General features: G+C 62.3%; 1 protein-coding gene across 5 annotated transcripts in view; it reads right to left on the minus strand.

Moving 5' to 3' along the window:
- The window catches only part of NFATC1 (nuclear factor of activated T cells 1), a gene marked incomplete at both ends in the record, with an annotated part of 99,085 nt that overhangs the window by 33,772 nt on the left and 42,380 nt on the right, over window positions 1-22,933 (minus strand). For all 5 annotated transcript variants that reach the window (XM_082853148.1, XM_082853145.1, XM_082853149.1 and 2 more), the window contains 5 exons: window positions 4,651-4,783; window positions 9,205-9,260; window positions 17,018-17,158; window positions 18,807-18,979; window positions 20,866-21,068. In XM_082853148.1, coding sequence (XP_082709274.1) covers window positions 4,651-4,783; window positions 9,205-9,260; window positions 17,018-17,158; window positions 18,807-18,979; window positions 20,866-21,068 — 706 coding nt within the window. The remainder of the gene's footprint in view (window positions 1-4,650; window positions 4,784-9,204; window positions 9,261-17,017; window positions 17,159-18,806; window positions 18,980-20,865; window positions 21,069-22,933) is intronic.

A 22,933-nucleotide genomic window follows, 5' to 3' on the forward strand; every position in this document is an offset into this window, starting at 1 on the left:
ACCCCACCGCCGCGTGACGGCAGGGACAAGCTCCTACCCCCCCCCACAGCACAGCCAGCACTTGCGCCAGGTCCTCGGGTTCCCAGAGAACAAGGCTCTGGGCGCATGGCAGGAACCTCCCGACCGAGAGACCACAGACTCCGCCGAGACCCCCGCTCCGCGGTGGCGGCAGTGCCCGCCAAGCCCGACGGGGTGGCCTGTCCTCCCTCGGGTCCTCCCCGCCTTTCTGGGGGTGCTGCCTGGCAGCCTCTGCGGCAGCGTCGAGTGGACACCGGGAGACAGCTCTGTCGCGGCAGGCGGGGTGTGAGCGGGTGTGGCGGCCTCGCCGTCTGTGGCACCAGCCCCGTGGCTCCAGGGCCCTTACCCGGGGCTCCGGCTCCCCGCAGCTGGGCTGGCCGTGGCCTTCGGGCAGAGCAGACCGCACGAGCCAGCAAACGCGCCGCTCGGACTTCACCCGCTGTTGCCAGCGCTGCGTCTGAAGGGAATGTGATTCACTCTCCTGTGGTTTGACCCGAGCAGCTGTGCACAGAGGGCTGTGACTTGGCGGGGGGCCGTGCTGGGGTAACCCCCGCGCCGCGCGCTGTCGTGGGCAGGCCCCGGTCCCCGGGGGAAGGGGTCACCAGGTCCTCCCTCCGCAAGGCTGTGCTCAGACTTCTTGGGGGTCCAGCCTCACTCCCGACTTGCGTTGCCTTTGCAGTCGGTGGCCGTGGCCCTCAGGTATCTGATCAAAACCACCCTCCCCCTCGCTGTTCCGCCACGGGTGACGGTCTCAGTGGGGGGAGCCTTGGGTGTGGCCCCCCCGCGGAAAGGGCACCCGCCTTCTTTCCCAGCAGCTCAGGCCCCACGATTCACCCCCTCGTCCTACTCTGTTGCAAGCTCAAACCCCTCCCTGCGGATTCAAGGCCACGTCGGGGGCCTCAGGCCGGTGTCTGTCAGGACGGTCGACAGAGTTGACCCCGTGGCGGCCTTTAGAGGGGAAGCCCCCTCCCCTTCACTCGCCTGGGCTCTCCTGCCACCGGGTCTGGACACCTCACGGGGAGGCCAGCGGCGTGCGAACCAGACACACCGTGAGGAGCTCAGGCCCGTGGAGAGCGCTGCGGGGAAGGGCGGCTTCCAAACCCTCCCCACGGGCCCCGGCCCGGCCCTGACTCGTCCCTCCCGGGGGGCCCGGTGGGGCAGCCAATTCCCTGCCTCTCTGCGGCGGCAGGTTTAACGTGGAAAGAAATGAAAACATCGGTCCCTCGTTCTCCTGCTGGAACAGCGAGAGCACCCGAAAATTGGCAATTTACTAACAGCGGCCTCCGGGACGCGGGAGTTCCCAGGAGAAGGCGCATCACAGCGCCTGCATGAGCCCGACGTGCGTAGCTGTGCACCGTCCCCCTCCAATGCACGCTCACCGCCACGCGGTCGCCACGCCACTGAGCTGACTCAGGAAGGTTCCAAAAGGCCCATGGGCAGCGGCCGTGCCACCAGCCACAGCGGGCGCCCCGTCTCGGCTCCCGCCGGCCTGCACCGGGACCCACCCGGCTCCCCTCAGCCTTCAGGTGGGAGTGTCGGGTGGGCTTTAGGCCCAGGATCAACACCCCCAGGGCCTCCCTGGCTGACTCTGGTGAAGCTCCAGGACCCTCACCCCGAGCAACAGGTGGGCAGGGGGCCTGGTGCCACTGCAGGCGCTCCTGGGGTCCAGCGAGAAACATCTCAGGGGAACAGGCAGACCCTCCAGGCCCGAGGATCTGTCATGACTGACCTCCTCATTCTAGGAACATGCTGACTTTGGCCCATGACTCTGAAGTCACTGGCTGGGATTCCCCCCCAGGGTGTGAGCTGCCGCCCCTGCCTGCTCGTCCCGGGGTCACTGGGCAGCGTCGGGAACGGAAGCCCTGGGGACACAGCCAGGGTGGACGCCGTCGTCCCCCCGAACCCAGGGGCCGCTCCCCACAGAGCAGGCTGCTTTCCCTCTTCAACTGGGGCTGTTTCCCCAGGGTCTCGGCCTCGTGACAGGTACCAGGGCCCCTCAGCTCACACCGCTGGAGAGAGCGGACGCTTTCTTTCGGGAGACTGCGGTTAAACCCAGACAGCGACAAACAAGAAACTGAGGAAAACCTCCCTGGCTGCACATGGGTGGGTCCGTGGCCTCTCCTGCAACTGCCCGGCTGTCTTCTCTGCTCTGCCCTTGACCTTCCCGCCAGGAACCCCCGCTGTACACACTCTGCTCGCTCAGGGCGTCCTACAGGCACCTGGAGACTTTCCCCCAAACACGGCCCCCAGAGACGGGGAGCGGCCCTAGCCGCCCAGGCCCCGCGCAGACCCGCAGCCGGGCTTCCTTCTGGTTTGAACAACGACACGAACGATGCGTCAGACGGCGGGCGGCAGGGTGGGAGGCTTCTCTGCGGCAGAGGCTTCGGAGGGTAAGGACAGGCTGGGACCAGACGTGGGAAGGAGGTGCCCACCTGGCCCCTAACCAGCACCACCTGCTGAGCCACGTGAAGACTCAGCCCGAAGCTGCAGGGCGCAGAAGCGACCGCGAGAGAAAACACCAAACCTAAAGCTGGGAGCTCGAGTCCCGCTCTTGCACTGGTGCATTTATTGTTTACAAGAGAAAAGCACAGGAGGACGGTCCCCACGATCCGGGCACGGAGTCAGGGCCGGTGGGGTCCCTGCTCACAGGGAGCTCACAGCCCCACGGGGTACGGCCACCCAGGAAGGCAGGGCAGGGCCGGGGCTCTCGGGCGTGGGTGGCACGGACCCCCTCGACCCCCTAGGGATGGGGTAGATTTCCAGGAGAGAAGTGAAGGGAGACCAGGGCCTGATGAGAGCAGCACAGGCCACAGAGCCAGACAGCCATGCTCCGGAGGGACGGACGGACGGACGGATGGACGGCTCTGTGGGCGGGGCTGGGTCACCAGCTCGAGGGACCGGCGGTCCGGGTGACGGTCCACACAGCATGAGCGATGGGTGTGCTGGGCTGACATGGGGGTGATGGGGTGCGGAGCGGGGGGCAGGTCAGCCCCTGGCGGGAGGGAGCCTGCAGGACTGAACGGCAGCTGTAGGGTTGGGGGGAGACGGTGGCCCCTCGACAGCCCTGCCCCAGGATCTCAGTGACGTGTCTCTGGGGCCTCGGTACCCCCCCCGAAAGGGGGACCCGGTTTGCGCACAGACCCCCTCCCTCTGACTGGGGGCGTCTGTGTTAAGCGGGAGGTGAACTTCGAGCAGGAACTGCAGGAAATGACGTTCGAGCTGATTTCTAAACTGCTTTAGAAAGGAATTTTTCTTTATAAGCCTAGGTTTTCTTTAAAGCATTCAATTTTTAGTCAACCATGCTTGAATTTTAATTAGGACACGATCATTACATTTCCAAACAAAGACTGAGTATTTTCTGCTGTAAGGAATGTAGTACACATCCGAGAACAGGCAGGATTAGTGGAGTGCGCAGTACCCATCCCAGAAGTCCCAGAGGGGCCCCCACAGACGGCCCCACGGCAACGCACACTCCTGCAGGTCTGTTCACGTACACGCTCGTGACGTGATGAGCACGAGACCACGTTATTCAAGCCTGGACAGGCGTGGCTAGCGTCTGCCCCAAAAACAGTTGATTCTGCTTGCTATCCCCTCGGGTTTTCCAGGGCTTTCTATCACCTAGTCCATCGTACGTGACATTTCACACTAGGAGAAGCCCGAAGCCTTCAAAAACGTCTTGCTTACTAAGGTGATGACATGGCTGCTTTCGCAATCAGTCCTAGTGCGTGGTTTCCCTCCTAGGTTATATGAATCTCAAGTTTTTAAAACAGCAGTCACAGTATAACAAGACCGTTGGCACAGCTGTGCTTACGTGACACAGGTGAATCAGGACGCGGCCCTCTCTGGACACACACCCTGCCGGCCTGGAGGAGGGCGGCATGGGCCCCAGGCGCCAGGCCTCGGGTCTGGGCAACACCGAGAAACAACTTTCTACTAGTTCAGAAGCGAAACAACACACGATGCTGTTCTCCTTCAGAAAACAGCCTGAAAAGTGGAGAAGGTAAACAGGTCTTTTTCAGGCCAAGAAACCATCCTCAGAGCGTGTGCGCAGACAACGAGGTGCTTTTTGGTCGAGTAAAGGGTGTTTGGGAGCGCAAGCCTCCTGGTCACCGGAGACGCAATTATCCAACCAGGAGTTTTCTGTGGGATGTTAGCTCGAGGACAGAAATCATTACCGTCAGTTAATGATCACACCAACCACCAGCCTTCAGGCTTCATACAAGGGTTTATTTCTAAAGGCACCTGCAAAATCATTATAACTATTTGCTTCTCCGCCTTAAACATCTCTAGAATTTAAACTCACACCGAGGCCACCTCAGCTTCTGTGTACAGAAGAGCTGCACCTTTTCCCCCTTGGCGGTTGTATATCTGCAAGCAGCTAGCAAAATGATCAGTAATTATCCCCAAATGCAGCCCCCAGCCCCAAGAGTAACAAAGGAAAATACACTGAAAGCTCCACTTTTCTCTGGAAGGAACCGACGATGTCATCTTGCTAACAGGACGGTAACAGCTCGGGCGTGCAGCGCGACCACACGGTCTGAAGCCACCACGTGTCAGGGTTCCTGATTTTCTTTCAGGAAAAGCACCCCGTGGGTTGGTTCGCAGCGTTTAGGGTTAGAAAGAGAGCGTTACCATTGGCGGGCAGGTAGGTGAAGTGCTGGTACTGGCTCCTCTTCCGCTTCCCGTTGCAGACGTAGAAGTTGACTTGGACGGGGCTGGTTATCCTCTGGTTGCGAAAAGGCGGGATCTCCACCACCAGCGAATTCTAGTGAGAAAGTGGCAGAAGGAGGGGGGTGAGCATCTCGCAAACGCGCAGACACACCCAGGCCCTCCCGGAGTGTGAAACACACGGCGGTTTCCCCTTCAGAGAGGCCACCCTGAGAGCCTGCAGGGACCCTGATTCCTCCCAGCAGAGCCGAAAGGCGGGCTGAGGGTGTGTGCGAGGTAGGGAGGCGGGGGCTTCACCTACGATGCCACCGACTTGGCCCAGGAGGGGAGCCGTGAGCACAGATGCTAAGAGCGGGCCCGCTCTCGGGCAGGGGAGTCTCCACAAGACCCCACGCCCCTCTGCCCCCACGCCAGGGCGTGACCTTCAGAAAACTAAGCCCACATTCACCGACGTGGTGCTCCTGGGGAAGCCGGGGGCAGCAGTTCAGGTAACTGGCAACGAAGACGCCGGGGAAGTGCTCGCCGCAGGCGCTCTGTGCCGACAGCCCAAAGCCCAGCCGTGACCCTCTCAAATCGAAGGGGCCGGGAGAGTCGGACTCAGCGAGCTTGGGGGGCGGGCAGCCGGGCACGATGCATCAGGGTGGCTTGCGGAAGCTGCTGTTACCTTTCCACGTTTTCAATGAAAAGTCAGCGACACGTTTACAAAAGTGGCCCTTTCAAGTACAGGTATAAACACAGGTCGCCGTGGGGCAGCACGTGTGTGGGAGAAGGAAGCAGGCTGGGGTCCGTGTGCCGAGACCGGGCGTCCACGTGAGGGCCCGTCCTTGGCGCCAAGGAGGTGCCCTTGCTTTGGGCGGGGGGAGGAGAGTTCACATCCAGAAAGTTTCTTCAAGGTTTTTTGTCATATGATTTCGGTTAACAAGTAGGAAAATGTATAAAAAAAATCCATGGCATCCCTTTTTTTTTTAATTAGAGTAACTGTAGCCTGTTACCCAATTTAACAGCCAAATTGATTGAATCCTGTTAATAATGAAATCTGAAGAATGTTTAACCAAAACTGAGGAGAACTTCAGGGCAACCTCTTCCCTTTCCAGGTGAAGAAATGGGGCTCAGAAGCCTGCTGCTGAGGGCACACGAGTGGCAGGGCCGGAGGGGCCGGGACCCGGGCTGCAGCCCCCTCTGGGCTCCGTCCCCTGGGGCCACACTTGCGTCAGGCAATGTGCCCCTGTTGTTCTAACAGCTTCATTCCATTTGGAAGAAGCCACAAGCACACAGGTCTCCTGCCTGAGCAAAGGAACCCCAAGGGGACGGACCCAGTGGGGGTGAGGGTGTCCGCCCGGCCAGACCCCTGCAGAGAGTCTGCACCCCAGCTACGCGGCCCGTGTTCGGGAGCCTGGCTGGGGCCCGACGGGTCTGGGTTTCTGCCCTGGCTCTGCCATCTCTGAGTCTTAGCTCCACCACCTGCGCAGGGAACCGGAAGAGAAAGACACTCCTTGGGGGCTGTTTTCTGAGAATTCAATGATATGAGGCAACCCTGCAGGTGATGCTGGCCCCCGGCACACAGCGGGTGCGCCATGATGGCAGACACGGCGGCCCATGGCGACCAGAGCCCGATCTCTACAGGAGGAACCAGGACAAGAGACAGAAAGGAAGAGGTTTTGCCTAAGCCAGCCAGAAGCAAAGCGGGGAGGCGTCAACAGGAGCGGCTGCAGGAAGCACCGGGGTGCGTCTGGCAGGGCAAGGAGCCTCGAGCAGGTTCCACGTCGCGGGTCAGCTTCTGTGGGTTCTAAGAGGCTGGAGGGTTGTGTTTTGATGTGGTCACAGACTGATGTGCTAGACAAACTATGAAATTTTGTGACGAAGTTCTGTCCTCGTGGGAGCACTAATGCTAAATACACAGTAAGGTAGAGGTGGGAAGGAAAATGCAGTGACAGGAAAACCTGTCACGACAGGAACAGAGTAAGGGTTACCAACGGCACTCGGTACATCCATGTCACCTGCTTTAAGAACACCCACTGTCTGGGGGCTTCCCTGGTGGCGCAGTGGTTCAGGATCCACCTGCCAGTGCAGGGTACATGGGTTTGATCCCTGGTCCGGGAGGATCCCACAGGCCGCGGAGCAACTAAGCCCGCGAGCCACAGTTACTGAAGCCCACGCGCCTAGAGCCCGTGAGCCCCAACAAGAGAAGCCACCGCAACGAGAAGAAGCCTGCGCACCGCAACTAGAGAAAAGCCCGCGTGCAGCAACAAAGACCCAATGCAGCCAAAGATAAATAAATACAATAAATTATTAATTAAAAAAAGAAAACCCATTGTCTAAATTGCTCACGATAGTACATAAACTATACATACAGCACAATCCGACCTTGTTTTAAATATGCACACAACATGAGGTACGTGTATATATGTGTGTGCACGTGCAGACACACACCCGTGACAGGAAAAGGATGGAAGGAAATACGCCCAAATGTTAATGGCGGCTACATCCAAGTGGTGAAATTACACTAGGCATTTTCTTTGGTTATACTTTGCTATATCTTCCAATTTTCCACAGTGAATATGACACTCTTTTATAATTAGAAAAAAATATATAAAAGTAAACTTCATTTAAGAGATAAGAAAGATGAAATGGTGAACGTAAAGCACACCATTATTCACATGTCCCACGTTTCTTTTAGAACACATGACTGATAACCGTTAAGCTTTCTTTAATATATGCGCTGTTCACAGTGGAAAAGGAAACTCAACAACGGAAAATCTGAACATGCAAACTTGGCAGAATTATTTCGATGCCAACAGATGCATAGCTTCTGCAGGCCTCTCCTTCCTGCCCAGGGAGAAGGGGTGGGCGGCACTGGGGCCTGGGGGCAGAGGACTCGGGCCTGCGGTGGGGCTGGAACTGGGAGCCGAGGGCCCCCGTTTCGGGGTGACAGCTGGTGGCCAGTGTCTGTCACAGCAAACCTGAGGGCCGGCTCTGCGACTGCTGGGCCTGCGGGACCCAGAGTTCCCGTCAGAAAGTGGAGCTGCCTGAGACGGGGCACTTTCTCAGGGGGGCCAGGAGGAGCCCAAGAGGATGTGTGAGGTTAGAGGCCTGGACACCCTGGGGGGAGCGAGGTCGTGGACGCAGGTGTCGCCCCTGGGCCAGGGAGGAAGCATCTCCTTCTGATACCATTTGAAAGGCCTTCTGGTAAATGGGTCGGTGCTTGGAAAAGAAAGCTTAAGTCGCAGGTGAAAGACGTTTCTTCCTGACAGCGCCACCTGCGCGGAGGAAGTGCAGGCCCCAGGCCTCCTTCCCAGCACGTGTCCTCCCGGCCACCGCGCAGAGGGCGTGTAGATCCCTTCGGCAAAGCCCACAGCCCGAGGTCCCCTGTTCACACGGGGGAGCCTGAGGAAAAAATTCAGTCCTTGACCTGGACGAGATTCTGAACCGTGACCCCCCATTCCCTGCATCCACACACCTGCGTCAGGAGTGGCTGGTGGGCCGAGGCAGAGAGCCTGGAAGGTCTGTGAACGTCTCCAGAGAGTCACCTGCTAGCCTGTACGTTATGTTACCTGAAGGTTTCTACTGCTCTTCTGGGACTACGTAGGACACACACGCACTCGGTGGTGCACAGTTAACCCAACCCCAGCAATAATCGCTTCACACACAACGGTCTCAACACCCCGACGAGAAGACAGAGGCTGTGAGGGCAGGTAAGAACACAAGGCCCGGCTCTTTGCTGTCTGCAAGGGCCCGCTTAAGACACAAGGACACAGACTGAAAGGCGGGACAGAGAACGCTGCGGCAGCTACGACTTCACACAGAAAACATCCTCCGTCGACAACTCGAGAAAGTCATTCTGCCTCAGGTCCCTCCGTGCGTGAACCACCACGAGCGCCACGGGAGGCCGCGCGTAAGGAGGGGCTCAGGCAGGCCCTGGGCCAGCACGGCGACCCCTCAGAGGTCAGGCGTGTGCGGCGGGCGCCCGTCCCCGCAGGGGCCCCGGCTGGCGGCCAACGGACAAGCCGGTTGAGCACACTGAGGTCTGACCTCGCGTCTGTGTCCTGGCTCTTCCCTGGGAGGACAGCAGTGAGGGGTCACCGTCAAGGATGCTGGCGGAACCCCGAGGCCCACCTGCCCAGGAGCGGGGAAGGTGTGCTCAGGTTCCGGACAGCAGGTCCTCCCGGCCGGGGGGAGGGGGCAGCGGGCCCCCTGGGGCCCTGGTGACAATGGCAGCCAGAGGGGACAGCAGGCCCCGGGGGTATGAGTGCATCCTGGGCTTCCTGGTGGGGGGCCTGCAGCACACGAGGCGCCCTGTCCTCCCTGGTGGCCCCATGTCCGAGTCGTCCCCGTGCTGCAAGTCCCGAGAGCGCTTATGTCGGGAGGCATTTCCCAACCATTTCCGTTCCTCGCTCTGTCTGTTATGTTCATCAGTGGTCCGTTTTAACAAAGTAGAAGCCATGTGCCTTGGGCCAGGAGCCGCCGCCGGTAAAAAGCCCCGCCCACAGAGCGCCGCCCACGGCCGCCCGCCGCACTCACCGGCTTGCACAGCGCTCCGTCGATTTTCGCCTCCATCTCCCAGATGTGGTGGCCGTCTGCAAGAAAGGGCGCGAGAAGTCCGTTACTCTGTCCTGACTGGGCACTGCCCCGAAATCACACCCGGACGCAGGCAGACGGGACTCGGGGCGGGAACCCTCTGATGAGAGGGTCCACCCTGGCCCGGCCGGCCCACTCGCAGCTGGTGAGACTGGGATGCCGCACCTGACTGACCGGCTGGAGAGAGGCCATGAGGCCCTGGGGAGAAGCTCAAACCCAAACCCGAGAGCATGGACCTGGTGGGGCCTGGAGACCCCGCTCTGCAGGAAGGAGCCACGCGCCAGCCCCGGGAGGGGTCCACGCTCGGGTCTCCAAGGGGAGCGAGCCCGGGAGGCGCGCGGATGACCCGGGTAGGAAGGGCGCTGTCTGGGGACTCGGACCCGGTTTGAGTCTGGCCTGTGGCGTACAGGGGGCTGCGGGGCCTCGCGGCCGGGGCCACAGAGCCCTCGGTGTCGGGAGCAGGGTTAGTCTAATGAGCAGGGGCCCGGGAGCCTCGGGTCCTGCCCCAGCTCAGGGGAACCGCCGGGTGAACAAGAAAATCCGCTCTGTGACTGCGCTTTGGCGCATCAGGATACAGAAATGCAAAACACAAGGTATTTTTAACCTCACCCTGTGGTGTTTGCATGTTTGAAAAAACTGAAAAGGCTCCAGTGCCGTGAAAGAAAGGGTTTATTGTCCCCGGACCAGGCCCTCGAGGGAGCCGAAGGCTGGAAGCCCGCCCTCCGGGGTGACGGAGCGGAGCCTGTTCTGGGAGCTGGGAAGCACTTCTGGCAGGCACGCTGTTTGTGGACCACGTCTGGCCGCTACTTTGAATTAATAGACGTCAGTCTCCTACAGGGGCCTCCTTCCTCTGCATCTTGTATAAAGTCGGCTCCCCAAACAAACCATTACAGCTGGATGGGCTGAGCTGTTGCTTATTCTCTGTTTTCCAAGAAGAAATGTGTGTGTGTTCCAAATCCTAAATTATAAATAAATTAGACAAAATCTCCTTTTTCTCCCTGGCAGTGCTGGCCGGGCAGGGGCGGAGGGTGGAGCAGAGAGGAAATGTGACTCACAGAGCGGCTGGGACGTGCCAGGACCACACCAGCCCCTCGGGACGCGGAGGTGCCCAAGCTGAGTAGCCAGCAGATGGGCCCACTCGGTGATAAGACACGGGCCGGGGCCCGAGGGACCGCATCCATCTCTCCTCGAGGAAAAAATAACAGGAAACGGAAAGAACACCCACCGCCCTAAAGGCCTCGGGAGTCTGCAAAGCAGCGAACGCTCCAGAGTCCTGCGAGCACAGCACTCGGTGAACGAGGTGCCCTGACTCCGGGCCGATAAACGAGGGGGATCCCAGCGCCTGTGCAAAGCGCTACGGGACGCAGGCTGCTGCGTGGCGCAGCCCAGACCTGCCGCGCACGCGGACGTGCTGTCGGGCCCCCCACCGGTTTGAGGAGATCGAAGTTACTCTTCCTGTAACCAAGGCTCCCGTGCCCTTGGTGCCTTTTAAGATCAACAAGTTTTCTCATGACAAAGCCTACCTTCCTCCCTTTCCCCAAAACAGCTTTAAGCGCTCAAACCTGAACTGTTGGCAGCCGCTCCATCTTTTGTCGACAGAGGCTGACAGGCCTCCCGTCAGGAGAGGGGAGACTGAGGCCGCCCGGCATTACCCGGCGTCCACCTTACCACCACCGCCCTCCACGAGGGGCCCAAGACCAGACCAGCCTCCCGGGAACGCTGTTGCAGGTTCACCCGTGGAACAAAAATTAAGGGAAATACAGGCGTGGAGTGGAGCGGGCGGCGGGGTGTGCACGCTCAGGACACGCAGGGCGGGAGGGGTCTCTTCCCTCCAGGGCCTCCCGGGCCTTTGGGACACCGTCCTTGTCACAGCGCCCGCCTGGGGGCCGGCGGTCCCACTGCGCGCACCAGGTCTGCGAGCCAGCCGGGCCTGGCCACCGGCACGGTTTCTGAAAGTGCAGACCCTTCAAACCACACCACTAAAGCCCACCTCACAGGCCCAGGGCTCCCTGTGTCCCCGCCACCTGGCCCTGGGGGCTCTGGCCCCGAGTCTCTATTCTGTGGTTGGGTCACAGCCGAGGGGCCGGCCTTGGGGATCCCAAGCGCAGCGTGAGCTCTTGGAGGCCAGGGTCTCCTCGGTCAGAAGTGCACACGCAGCCCTGCTCGGGGCCAAGACCGGAGGAGCCGCCCAGGGCTGGTGACTGCCTGCTCTGTCGTCACACGGGGACCCTCCCCACCGGCACCCGGAGCCCCGCTGGCTGCTGACTCCCCAGAGCTGCCCTGGCCTCCCTCGGGTGGGAGGCCATGCGGCCTCTGGGCGGCCTCTTCTGCACAGGCCCGGCTGGGCGTCCTGCGCAAGTTCAGCCTCTACCGGGAAGGGAAGCGATCGGCCCTGAACGGCCCTTTGTGTTCCAGCCTTATCAGGAACTTGCTGGCTTTCTCAGTAGGAAACTGCGCGCAAGCCCAGAAGTAAAAATATTCCCAATCATTAGGGAATTCCCTGCGGCGTGAGTCATCAGAAAGGCTTCCCCACCCCACCCACGGCCAGGAGGCTTCCACAGCCGCCTCGGGAGGAGCTGCTTCCGTGGGACAGGGCTGAGCGGGGGCCACCGACAGAGGCCCGAGGGTCCCAGCAGCCTCGCTTGTTTCCGGCCCTCCGCAGGGCCGGGGGGAGGTGCTGCCTCTGACCCACACGTGGTGGCACACTCGGGCCGTCGGAGCCCCGCGGACCAGCAGATGCACCTCCAGAGTGAGGGAAGGTCCAGCCGCTGCGGCACCTCTGAGGCCCGACACCCCCGCCAGGAGCGCCCAGGGGAGCAACACACGTGTGCTCTCGGGAGCCCGCGCACGGAGTCACTGCAGCGTCACGCATGACACCGACGGCCGTGCACGGCGAACGATGACCAGGACATTCTCTCTCCGGCCCTCAGAGGGTGATGTCCTGATGCTCCCGCGGGATGGACCTCAAGGACCTCGCTGGGTGGAGGAGCTGGGCCCACAGGACTCCCTGAGCAGGCAAGTCCGTGGAGACAGAAAGCGGTCCTCGGCTGCCAGGCTAGCGGGTGAAGCGTCTCTGGGGTGAGGAGAATGCCCTGGGATATATGTGCTGGGCTCTGAATCAACCCAAGCCCTCGGACTTTAGACGGGCGAGTTGTGCGGTCTGTGAGTTACAGCTCAACATGGCTGACACGGAAAATGAATCCTCCCACACGGCCGCACGCGGCGTCGCCACACGTGGTCCTGAAAGAGGCGGAAGAGGCCAGAGCCTGGAGCCGCTCCCCCCGCCGTGCCCACTCCCACCCCGCTGCCCCTCCCCGGGAGGGGCCCGGCCCACTCTCTGGAGCCCTCCTGGGGAGGCGCCCGGAGGAAGGGACAAGCGAGCCTGGCTGAGGGGGCTCTCTGGTGACACCCACGCGAGCACAGGACCCCACTCTGGCTGCTGCAGCCCCCGCAAGGCTCACAGCCGGCCTCACACCCCCGCAACCTCCACTGCAGGCGGCCGTGCCCTGGAGGGAGAGGTGCAGCTTGGGCCGTGAAGGCCAGGGAGGGCAGAGGTCACACTGAGCCCACCACCCGGTCCAGCAGCTGCAGCCCACTCCCCTCCCCAGCCTGTCGCATGCGCACCCACGAGGAGAGCCCTGCAGGGAGGGGAGGTCCCCGGGGACAGCGGCGAGGGCGCGTCCCGGGACACCGACAGAGGGGAGAGCTCGGAGCCGGGAGGAGAAGGGCCCTCGGGCCCCTGACGCCAACAGAGCCTGCGCACCTGACAGGGCCCTGCCCGTCTGCCCATCTCTGCGAGGGGTGCCGGGGTAGCGTGATCCCGCCCAAGCCGGGTCAAGATGTTGCGTAGTTTAGAAGCGTGGGAGGATCACTGAATTCCGAGGCCACGAAGTGAGAAAGAGCCTTCTGAGGACAAGAGGGGCCCAGCCGCTGCTCCTGTCTGCTGACTGGGGGTCAGGGCCGTTTCCCGGACGGTCAGGCCCAGGCAGGTCGCAGGCTGGGGCTACCGGGGGCAGCAGCTCCCACGCCCCCGCCGCCCCACGAGCCCACACCCGGAGGCGTCTCGGCCCAGGGCTACCCTAAGACCCCACCCGCAGAGGTCAGCCGCCCACGACCACAGCCGTCCTCGTGGACGCGCAGCACCTTCCCCGCCCGCCTTCCTGGGTCAGCACCAGAAGCATCTGAACGAGTCTCCCCCGCACCAAGTCTTGGCTTCTGGGTGTGAGCGGCGCACCAGCCAGCGGGGGCCGTTCTGTGCAAGTTCCAGAACCCCTGGGACCAACACCTGGGTCAGCGGGGCTGCAGCCTGAGTGCCAGCTGGACAACCAGTGAGTGACACCCGACCCGCAAGGCCCTACCCGAGACGCCGCCCGGCAAAGGCCGACCACAGCGGCCAGACCCCAAAAGCCAAAGGACCGCCGGGCACCACCCAGCCGGGGTGGCCCCATGACGACCCGACTCCGATCCTCTTCCGTAAAACGGGCAACGTCTGCGTCTGGCTCAGTGTGCACTCCGGCTGCAGACGCTTCCCCGCAGGAAGCAAGTCCTGCTTCCGTCTTAAGGTCTTAGGAGACCCTGGACGCAACCTTTTCTTCTGGGGTCTGTCTCTGTTGGCTCTGGGGCCTTAGTAAGAGGTTTGACAAGGAGGTGGTCTAGTCGTGTGGCAGGCGGTCACGCTGTGCCCGGTGACCCTCCACGTCTACACCCTGGGCGTCCTACCTCCAAGTCTGGGCAGGCGGGACCTGGTGAGCCCCAGTGCGGTGCGGCCCCTCTGAGTCTGGGCCTTGAGGAGGCCTGGCGCCCACGGAGGGTGCCCGGCGCCTTGTGTAGGAGACCCGGGGGCCACGGCTGCGTCCAGCCACACGCGAGGGCCGGCAAACTGTTGTCTGTTGAAGCCGCCAAGTTCTGGTGAGGTCCGTCGTGCAGCAGAAGAAGCCCAAACAGGCTTCACACGGTTTCCAGGAATTGCAGAGAACAGGCCGGGGCTGCACACAGCGGGGACTTTCAGCGTCGGCATCAAGAACACGATAACATTCACGGCAACGGAACCTCTGAAGCCTCCCTCTCTCCTGTCTCCAGAAGCGGCAGTTCCCCTCCACGCGGGCGCTCTCTGTGTTCTCATGTATTTGTCAGGCTGTTTCAAACACTCACGCATGCATACAGGTATGTCCCCCGCGCACAGGTCTGAAGAGAGACCCCCAGATCTTCAGTGGGAGACGGGGCACAGCATCTCACTTCCTGCAGGTGGCCCTGCCGTGGCGTCCCGCACCTGCCGCGCCCCCTATGTGAGCCTGTGCCGGTGTCCACGCACACACACGGCCACCGTGGGAGGTGTCATCTGACGTGGAGGCCACGGCTGTCAACCGTGAAGGCCAGGCCCTGCAGCCTCTTGCTGGACACAAAGACCTCAGAAGAATCACAGGACGGTTCCAGAAAGCTGTCACCTTATGCAGCCAGAGCTGAGCGTGGCTGGTCCACGGCTCTTTGTGACGGGCCCCTCGTCCACAGATGGGGCTTTGCTCCTACATCCCGAGGGCCGTCCTCCTGCGGGCACCCTGCTCGGTCACCACGATGAGGACACAGGTGACGGTGGGGCCTCAACCAGGAGGAACCCTGAAACACTGAGGACGCTCCGAGCGCGGCCCAGTGCAGCCGAGGGGACATGGTGACGCGGAGCCCGGCTCCCCCGGTGCCTGACGCGGCGACGTTCGCGGAAGCTATGGACTATATGCTCCTGCAGCGGCTGCCACGGGGCCCACTGCCCACGTCCAGCGGCTCCAGAGACCAGGCTCGCTGTGCGCGCCAGCCTTGCTGCCACCAAGCAGGGGGTGAAAGAACCTTCAAGCAGACCGGGCGGCCTCCTCGCAAGCCTAGAGGACGATTAGGCTTTGAATCTAAATTGACTTCAGTGGTTTCTCCCCCCACAAATCAACCAAGAGAAGCCCAGCGACAGTTCGGCCGGCCAGGCAGCGTCGGCGTGCACTGTGCTGAGAATGAAGGCAGAGGCAGAAAGCGTGTGGACACCTGCCCCTCCTGCAAACACAGAACTGGCCCGAGTACGCGCGCAGACGTGCCAACAGCCCCGCTGGGACACAAGCACGACGTGACAGGACGCACAGCCGCGTCTTTACGTCTCCCTTGTCACACGGTGTTCACGGGACGTCTGGCCTCCACCCACTTGCTGGTTTCTCGCCTTCCGCCTGCCAGACGCAGATCTGCCGCAGGAGTGAGCGGGCTGGGGACAGGCCCCGACGTGACAGCGAGCGACAGCGGTGCTCGGCCTGCATGGGGCCGGGGCGGCCCGGGAGGCCACGTGAGGGTGACGGTCAGACATCCGAGGACTCGGCTCCCGCCTGCAGGCGGGTGGCCGCTGTGAAGGCCCCGTGACCGGGCCACGGTAAGCCACGCCAACCTAGGAGCCCCACGGGCACCCACGACGAGCCGAGGGGGTCAGGAGACGTCTCACAGGCCCATCCTGGCACCAAGGTCAAAGTCGGGGCTAACTGGTCGAGCAAACAGCGAGGGGCGCCGGCTGGTTCCCACCACAGACGTCTCTGTGCGCGGTGAGGACGTGGTGAGGACGCGGCGAGGACGCAGCACCAGGCCTGGGCTCCCCGCCCCCCCCACCACGCACTGCACATGTGCACACATCTAAAGCACAAAAGCTTACGCTATTTCCGAATTCACCTCGTCCAAAGGGGGGCTTTCCGGGAGCACAGATTCCCCCCCTACCACTGTACTTGGTCGGGTTTGCTCCAGCCTCTAAAACAGTTTCCAATCACACGCGCGACCGTACAGGCAGAACACGTTAAACGTGAGAGACTTTTTAAGCCCATTTTGATTGAAGTACTAAGTTTCCTGCAAACTGTACAAAACCAACCCCATTACGGAGGCTGAGTGCCTCCGCGGTTTGCGGTACTCAGCACGAGTCCTGCCCCGGCGCTCGGGAGGGGGACCGTGACCGGGAAAGAGAAGGCGAGGGATAAGGCAGCAGGCCCGGACCCCACAGGAGCCCCTCCCCAGCCTGGGGGCCAGCTCCCTGCAAGGACCCGCCCCCAAAACAAACTCTGGAGTTTGAGAGAGACAGAAGGTCCACGTGGCCACGTGGTCGGGCCGGGCGTCCCGGGGCAGGAGCTGTGCCGCCCCTGCGTCTCCCCTGCAGCACAGCAAGAAGCTCATTGCCTGGTTCCCCAGACACCAGAGGGAGGAGACCCTTCCCCTTCAAACCCGCAGCCCCCTTTCCCGAGCGCACATGCAGAGGTCCACACAGGCGTGCACACACGCACGGAGCGGCCCAGGGGCCGCCGTCACTAAAAGAACAGCGGCTGCCTGTGCACCTTGGGGTTCTGTGCTGACAAGGGCGAGGGCCTGAAGCGTGCCACGGGGGTACAGCAAGGTCTCCGGGCCCCAGTGGGGTTCCGCTCGGCACCGTGGCCGCTCCATGCCCAGGAGCCTGCCTCGGACGGTCTGTGGTTCTGAGAAACGAGAAGACGCCTCTGCACGGGCAGGCCCGGCAGCAGGAGCTGGTCGGAGCCCACGAGGGAGGCGCCCGCTAGCCGGGCAGACGCGGGGCCACCCCTCAGCAGAGCACAGCCTCCTGCAGGCCCCGCACCTGCAGCCCCTCTACGGCCGGCACCGCGTGCAGTGGCCCAGGACTCTGCATGGCACCCGTGGCCGCCCGCGCCCACCTCCTGCCAGCCAACCTCCGCCAGCGCCCTAACAGCAAGGGCTCGATGTCGGTTTTTAAAGAAGATACCTGGCGCTTTCTCCACGAAAATGACCTTGGAGTCCTGCAGAAAGTTGTGGCCGGACAGGACCATCCTCTTCCCGCCGAGGACGGGGCCGCTGGCCGCGCTCTGCTTCTCCACGAGGGGCAGCTCCTGGGCCGAGCGCTGGGCTGTGTGGGGCAGGAAAGCAACGGGAGTGAGACGCCCAGGCCCCTCTGCTTGGCCCTCTCGGGGGCGGCCTCTACACCCTGCTTTCAAAGAGTTCCTGGGTGAGCAGTGCGACCCGTCCCTGGTACACGGAACAGAAGAGTAACCATGCGTGGTCCGTGTCTTCACAGTCTACTCCAGGTTAGAGTGACACGGGAAGGCAGCCACGCCTCTGACTTGTCCACGTGGAGACAGCTCACCTCTCAGTGATGAGCGTGCACACGCGTGTGTGTAAGTGAGTGGGCGCGCTCTGCCAGGGTGACTGACTGCCAGTGGGAAGGGCCCGGGGAAGCCGTGGGAAGCCCTGCTGGTGATGGGGAGGCCACGGCCCGGAGAGCAGGTGTCCCCAGATAGGAGGTGGGATGTGGGGACCCGTCTGAAGCGGGCTCTGGCTTAGGGGCTGGCGGGCCACAGGCGGCCGAGCTCAGGCTGTCGGGGAGGGCGGGACGGGCAAAGGACCAGACGCAGGAGGAGGCAGAAGTGTGGCTGGAGAGGTGTTGAGGCCAAGCCAGGGGTCCTGACAGTCACCCAACAGCCAGGGGACCCGGGAGGGAGGGTCCCACTCCGCCTCATGGGGCGGGGGCCTCGGGGCAGGGGGGCAGAGCCATCCGTGGCAGACCCCACGGCCTGGAGATGGACTTCTAGAGACTGGATGGGAGGGTCCAGCAGCAGCAGGGGGGAGGGCTGGGACGGAGGTGAAGACCACACAGCAGAGAAGGAGAAGGGGCTGCGGGGGAGGACGCCCCGTCGCCGAGGTCTGGCCGACGCTCAGGTCAGAGGCCGAGGAACTGAACCAGGACGGTCCCGCCGAGACGGGTGGGCGGCTGAGCTGCGAGGTCGGGGGTGTCCTGAGACAGCCCACACCGGAGGGGTGGGGCGGTGCTTCAGAGATGAGAGAAGGAGGAGGGCGGGTGGAAAGGCTCTCGCTGGGGCCGTGGCCAGTGGAGACTCTGGTCCCCCCCCGGGTCCGGGTGCCAGGTCGGGGGCGGGCACTGTGGCGGTTCCCTGCGGAGCTGAACCGGTCACCCGACTCACTAACAGAAACGAACAGCGTCACCGCAAGAGGAAGCTGACCCCAGGCCGCGGCGCTCCCGGCTCCCGGAGGAGCTGCGTGGGCACGGGCATCCGAGCCAGAAGCGTCTCAGCACCGGGCCGTCCACGCACACGGAGGGCCGTGAACCCAGGGCCACCAGGGGCAGAGGCCCGAGTTACATACGGGCAGGCTTGCAAATTCAGGTCCCTTCAGTCCAACACATTTCAAGGCCAAAATGCCACTTTCTCAGGTTCCCTGAATCGTGAGGGGATTCAGTCGAATTCGGTCACGGCAAACATCTCGGTACTTCGGGACAAACCTCCTTTCCCTCTTACGCCCCCCTGCAGGTGCCGGGAGTCGGCGGCAGCCCTCACACCACGCACGCACAGGAGCTGCGGGCGCCCTGGCCAGGGTGCAGGTGTTTCCGTGACTGCACGGGAAGGTGTGGGTGCTGTGGGTGGGACGAGCACAGCTCAGGGGCTGCGCACGAGAACCAAGGTGCTACTGAAGGAAACCTGCGGCAGGGGCTGGCCCCACTCAGCCTGGAGACGGGGGGTGGGGGGTGGGGCAGCACTCACAGCACTCGATGGGGTTGGAGGCGACCTGCAGCGACAGCGTCCGGCCGTTGGGCTGCGGGACGTGGACGCGGAAGACCAGCCTCACGCGCGTGTTCTTCCTCCCGATGTCCGTCTCCCCCTTGCGGAGCTCGATGTCAGAGTTCCTGAGCTTCAGGATGCCGGCGCAGTCGATGCTGCCAGAAACAAGAGTCTATGCTCAGCCCCGGACCCCCGCCCCATCCCGGCGACCGCTCACCGAAGGGTCTTTGCAGCCCTGCCCAGGGGCCGGGGTGGCCAGACACCCACCCGTCAACTGAGCTGGGGCCGAGGCAGCAGGAGACGAGCCAGCCCCGGCTCAGGAGCCCGGAACCCAGGGAGGCAGAGCTGCCACACGCTCAGGGCTCCAGAAGCCCCAGCCCCACTGCGCTGGGCTCGGTGGGCGCCCCGGAGCAGGACGGGCGTCCGAAGCAAGGCTCCCCCGGCTGCTCCAGACACCTCCTTCCACTTGAGATTCCGGCGGCGTCCCCCTTAATCCAGGATCCTGAGTTTTCTGGGGCCTCATGTGATTTCACTTAATTTCACTTAACAGTTCCATTCAACACCAGACTCCAGCAGAACCACCCAGGCGTCATTCATCAGATGGAAACCAGCCCTTTCCCTCTGTCGGAAGCTAAGGAAACGAGGCCGCATGATGCCTCTGGGTCAGGACCACAGCCCAGCCCGGAGCAGCAGGGAAGCCCTGGCCCTGGAGCCCGGGGCCAGTCCCGGTCCCGTGGTGTCTACACCGTCTCTGGGTTGGATGGTATTGTGGTAAATGCAGCCACTGAAGGAACGGCTGCTGCTGAAGGAACCAGCAGTTCTCTCAAACCATCTGCCCTGGTCCGAAGGAACTGTGATAACAGCTCTTGAAGCAAACCCAAGGATTTAGAATGAATTCCCCCAAATCCGTGAAAAGCCAACATGGAGAGAAGGCCTTCCCTTTTTCCTTTTCTCTTTTTTTTTTTTTTGTTGCAAGCACGGGTTCTAAGGCACGTGGGCTTCAGTAGTTGTGGCATGTGGGCTCAGCAGTTGTGGCTCATGGGCTCTAGAGCACAGGCTCAGTAGTTGTGGCGCATGGGCTTAGTTGCTCCGCGGCATGTGGGATCTTCCGGGACCAGGGCTTGAACCCGTGTCCCCTGCATTGGCAGGTGGATTCTCAACCGCTGCGCCACCAGCGAAGTCCCTCCCTTTGTTTTTGACGTAGAGGGTTTATGAGTTACAAACAACTTATCCAAATCCCATGCAAAGCTCTACACGATGTGGTTTCCACACCCGCTCCCTCACCCGCCACAGCCCTGAGCTCCTCGCTGCCCCGTGGATGCCCCAGGCTCACTCCTGCCTTGGGGCCTCTGTACTTGCTGCCTTCCTGCAGGGTCAGCTCTCGGCTTCTGTGCTGCCCCCCAACAGACACTCGCCCCTGAAGTCTCCAACAGGCCCCCCGTGCTAATGAGTTCCTGCCTTATGTCCCCCGCCCCAGAGGCCTCCAGGAGAAGGCAAGTCCTGTGGGACAACCGTGTCCCCTTTCTCTGCTGCATTCACAGCTCAGGAGTGAAATGCATGTAGCAGTCACTCAGTTCAGGAAGCCACGAATGCAAGTCCTACTTGGACACGAGAAGATTGCCCTGCAGCTCGTTAACCAATTCACCTCTAAACTACTGAGTCAGATCTGACCTGCACATTCCAGCTGGTCACATCGGAGATGCAGAAACCCTCAGTGAAAATACGACCCAGACATACCGGTCTCTTTAATGTTTCAATGTTTGCCTTTTGACCATCGCTCTAACTTTCACAGAGCAGTCACAGAAATAAATGCGTGGCACGTTCACACGTGGAGGAAGTACTGACAGCTGTGAGCTGAAATACTTAAAGTGGCAACACGCACAGGGGCTGAAACCCCAGGAAGAAACAAATCCATTGTCATAAATATTTGTAACGTCTACTGAGGTGTTAAGCCCAGGGCGCCCAAGGCCCCTGAGCTGTGGAAACGCGGGGAGACATGCAGGCGTGCAAGCGCCCACCGAGCCCCCGAGGTGCAGCTTACATTGCTCGCATGTTGTTCTCCGGCAGGAGCGGGATTTCCAGGACCTTGGTGTTGGAGAGGATGGCCTCGTGGCTGGTGGTGGAGACGGTCTTGCCCGTGATCCGGTGCACCTGGTAGAAGGCGTGGGGCCTCAGCAGCCGGTCGTCCGCTGTCCCGATGAACAGCTGCAGGGTGAGCGGCTCGCTCTCCATGTAGCCGTGCAGCTGGGGAGAGAGGGGGACAGGCCTGTGAGCGCCGCGCTGACGCCCGGACCCACCGTGCTCCCCGTGCGGAGGCTGGTTCACAGGGGAGCGTGCGCAGGCCGGGGCTGGTCCCCCCGCCCCTCCTGCACCTCGGGCCCCAAAGTCTGGGGCCTCTGCTCCGCAGTCGGTTCTGAAGACTTGGCTGCCCACGCTGGAACACACGCACACAGACATGCAGTGCACACCTGCACGCATGTACCTGCATCCCAGGAGCACACGTGCCCCATGCCCGGGACAGTGACGGGGACCCGCAGGGGGAGGCAGATGGGAAGCAGAGCCAGTCTCTCCAGGCCACTGCCTCCTCCTCAGGCCACCCCTCTGCCCACACGCGGGCAACACAAGCAGCTCGTGGGGCCCCACCCGAAGCTGGGCCAGTGCCAAGCCGTCCGCACAAGCCTCCCCTGATGGGTTCAGACACTCGCCCAAGAGGACGCCATCCACTTCCCCCTGCTCGGGCCAGTCCGAACCAGCAAACAGGATGCTTGCAAACAAGATACAAACAGCATCGGCCCTTTTCGGCCTGGCTTGGCAGGTGGTGGCTACGGGCTGCCCTGGTGCCCGCTGCAGGCGCCCCTGGACCAGCTGCGGGGAGCCCCAGGTCATGGCCCATCTGCCACCAGCATCAGACCCAACACGGGCGGCCGCGTGTGGCCGTTCTGATCGTGTGGGCCAGCCGGCTAGGCGCACGGTCTTGAAGACAAGATCGTGTGTGGGCACAAAACCCAATGAGACTCGGGCCCCAGAACCGGAACGAGCCCATCGTGCACCAGGAGCCCATGGGAGAGCGCTGCTCCCGCATTTCAGGACCTACACTGGCCGCCCCCGGGCTGACCACCAGGGTGCAGGTCAGAGCCCTCCTCGTGCCCCTGCACCTCCAGCTGCTGCCTCCCTCAGGGTGAGTCCTTTTCAGAACTGAACTTGACTCGCCTTCTCCGTCCAGGTCACAGCTGACCATACTCAAGAGGCAAATCCTGAAGAAAGCAGGCAGCTCAGGGCGAGGCCCAGGCCCAGATTCCACAGGACCCCTGGGGCTCACTCCCTCCTCCTGCAGAGGCAGGCGATGCATCCAGCCAGAGCCCCCAAGGGTCCCGACGCAGGAGCCCCGCGGAAGGGGCAGCCCCACGAGCAGAAAGGCTCAGTCAGCACAGCTGTGCTGCTTCTCGCGTTGTGGTCACGTTCTCCCTGGACTAATTTTAGCCGCTTTGACAACAGGTAGCAAGTGTAACACAGTCTGATGGGCCAAACTAGTGCCGTCCCCGAGAGCACTGTCACTGCTTCCACAGCAGCAGAGACCCTGGTGCGGCAGTGCCAATGAGGCCACCTGCAGGCCCCAGACCCGCCTGCTCCCCTGCGGGATTCTCAGGGGGTCGCGAGCCCCTCCCAGCCCTGCGGCCGAGTAGAAGCCACGGAAGAACCAGCCCCGCAGCGGGGTTGTGGTCGGGTCCACGCGCCCCGTGAGCCCCGTCCGGGCTCCGTCTCTGCCCTGTGGGAAGGCGCCCTGACAGTCACTTCACAGCCCACGGGGAAGAAGCTCAGGCTGGATGACCAAGACCTTCCAAGCCGCACTGGCTCAGGACACGGAGGGGGCCGGGGCACAGCGCAAAGGGCCAGGCTGCCAGGTGACCGAGGGAGCATGTGTCAGTGACCCGAAGAAACGGGAAACCTCCGGTCCAGCTGCAGCTGACCGCGGTGACCGAGATCCTGCTTCCGTCTCTACGGGTCATTTTCCCAAGTTGGGACGTTAGAATGGAAGCTGGAGCTCCGTCCAGATGAGTAAGTCGGAATTCCGCTGGAAGGTCCAGCGCTGGGAGCTGAGCGCTTGCCCT

The sequence above is a fragment of the Leucopleurus acutus genome, assembly GCF_964270905.1.
Source record: "Leucopleurus acutus genome assembly, chromosome: 13".
Classification (NCBI taxonomy): Eukaryota; Metazoa; Chordata; class Mammalia; order Artiodactyla; family Delphinidae; genus Leucopleurus; species Leucopleurus acutus.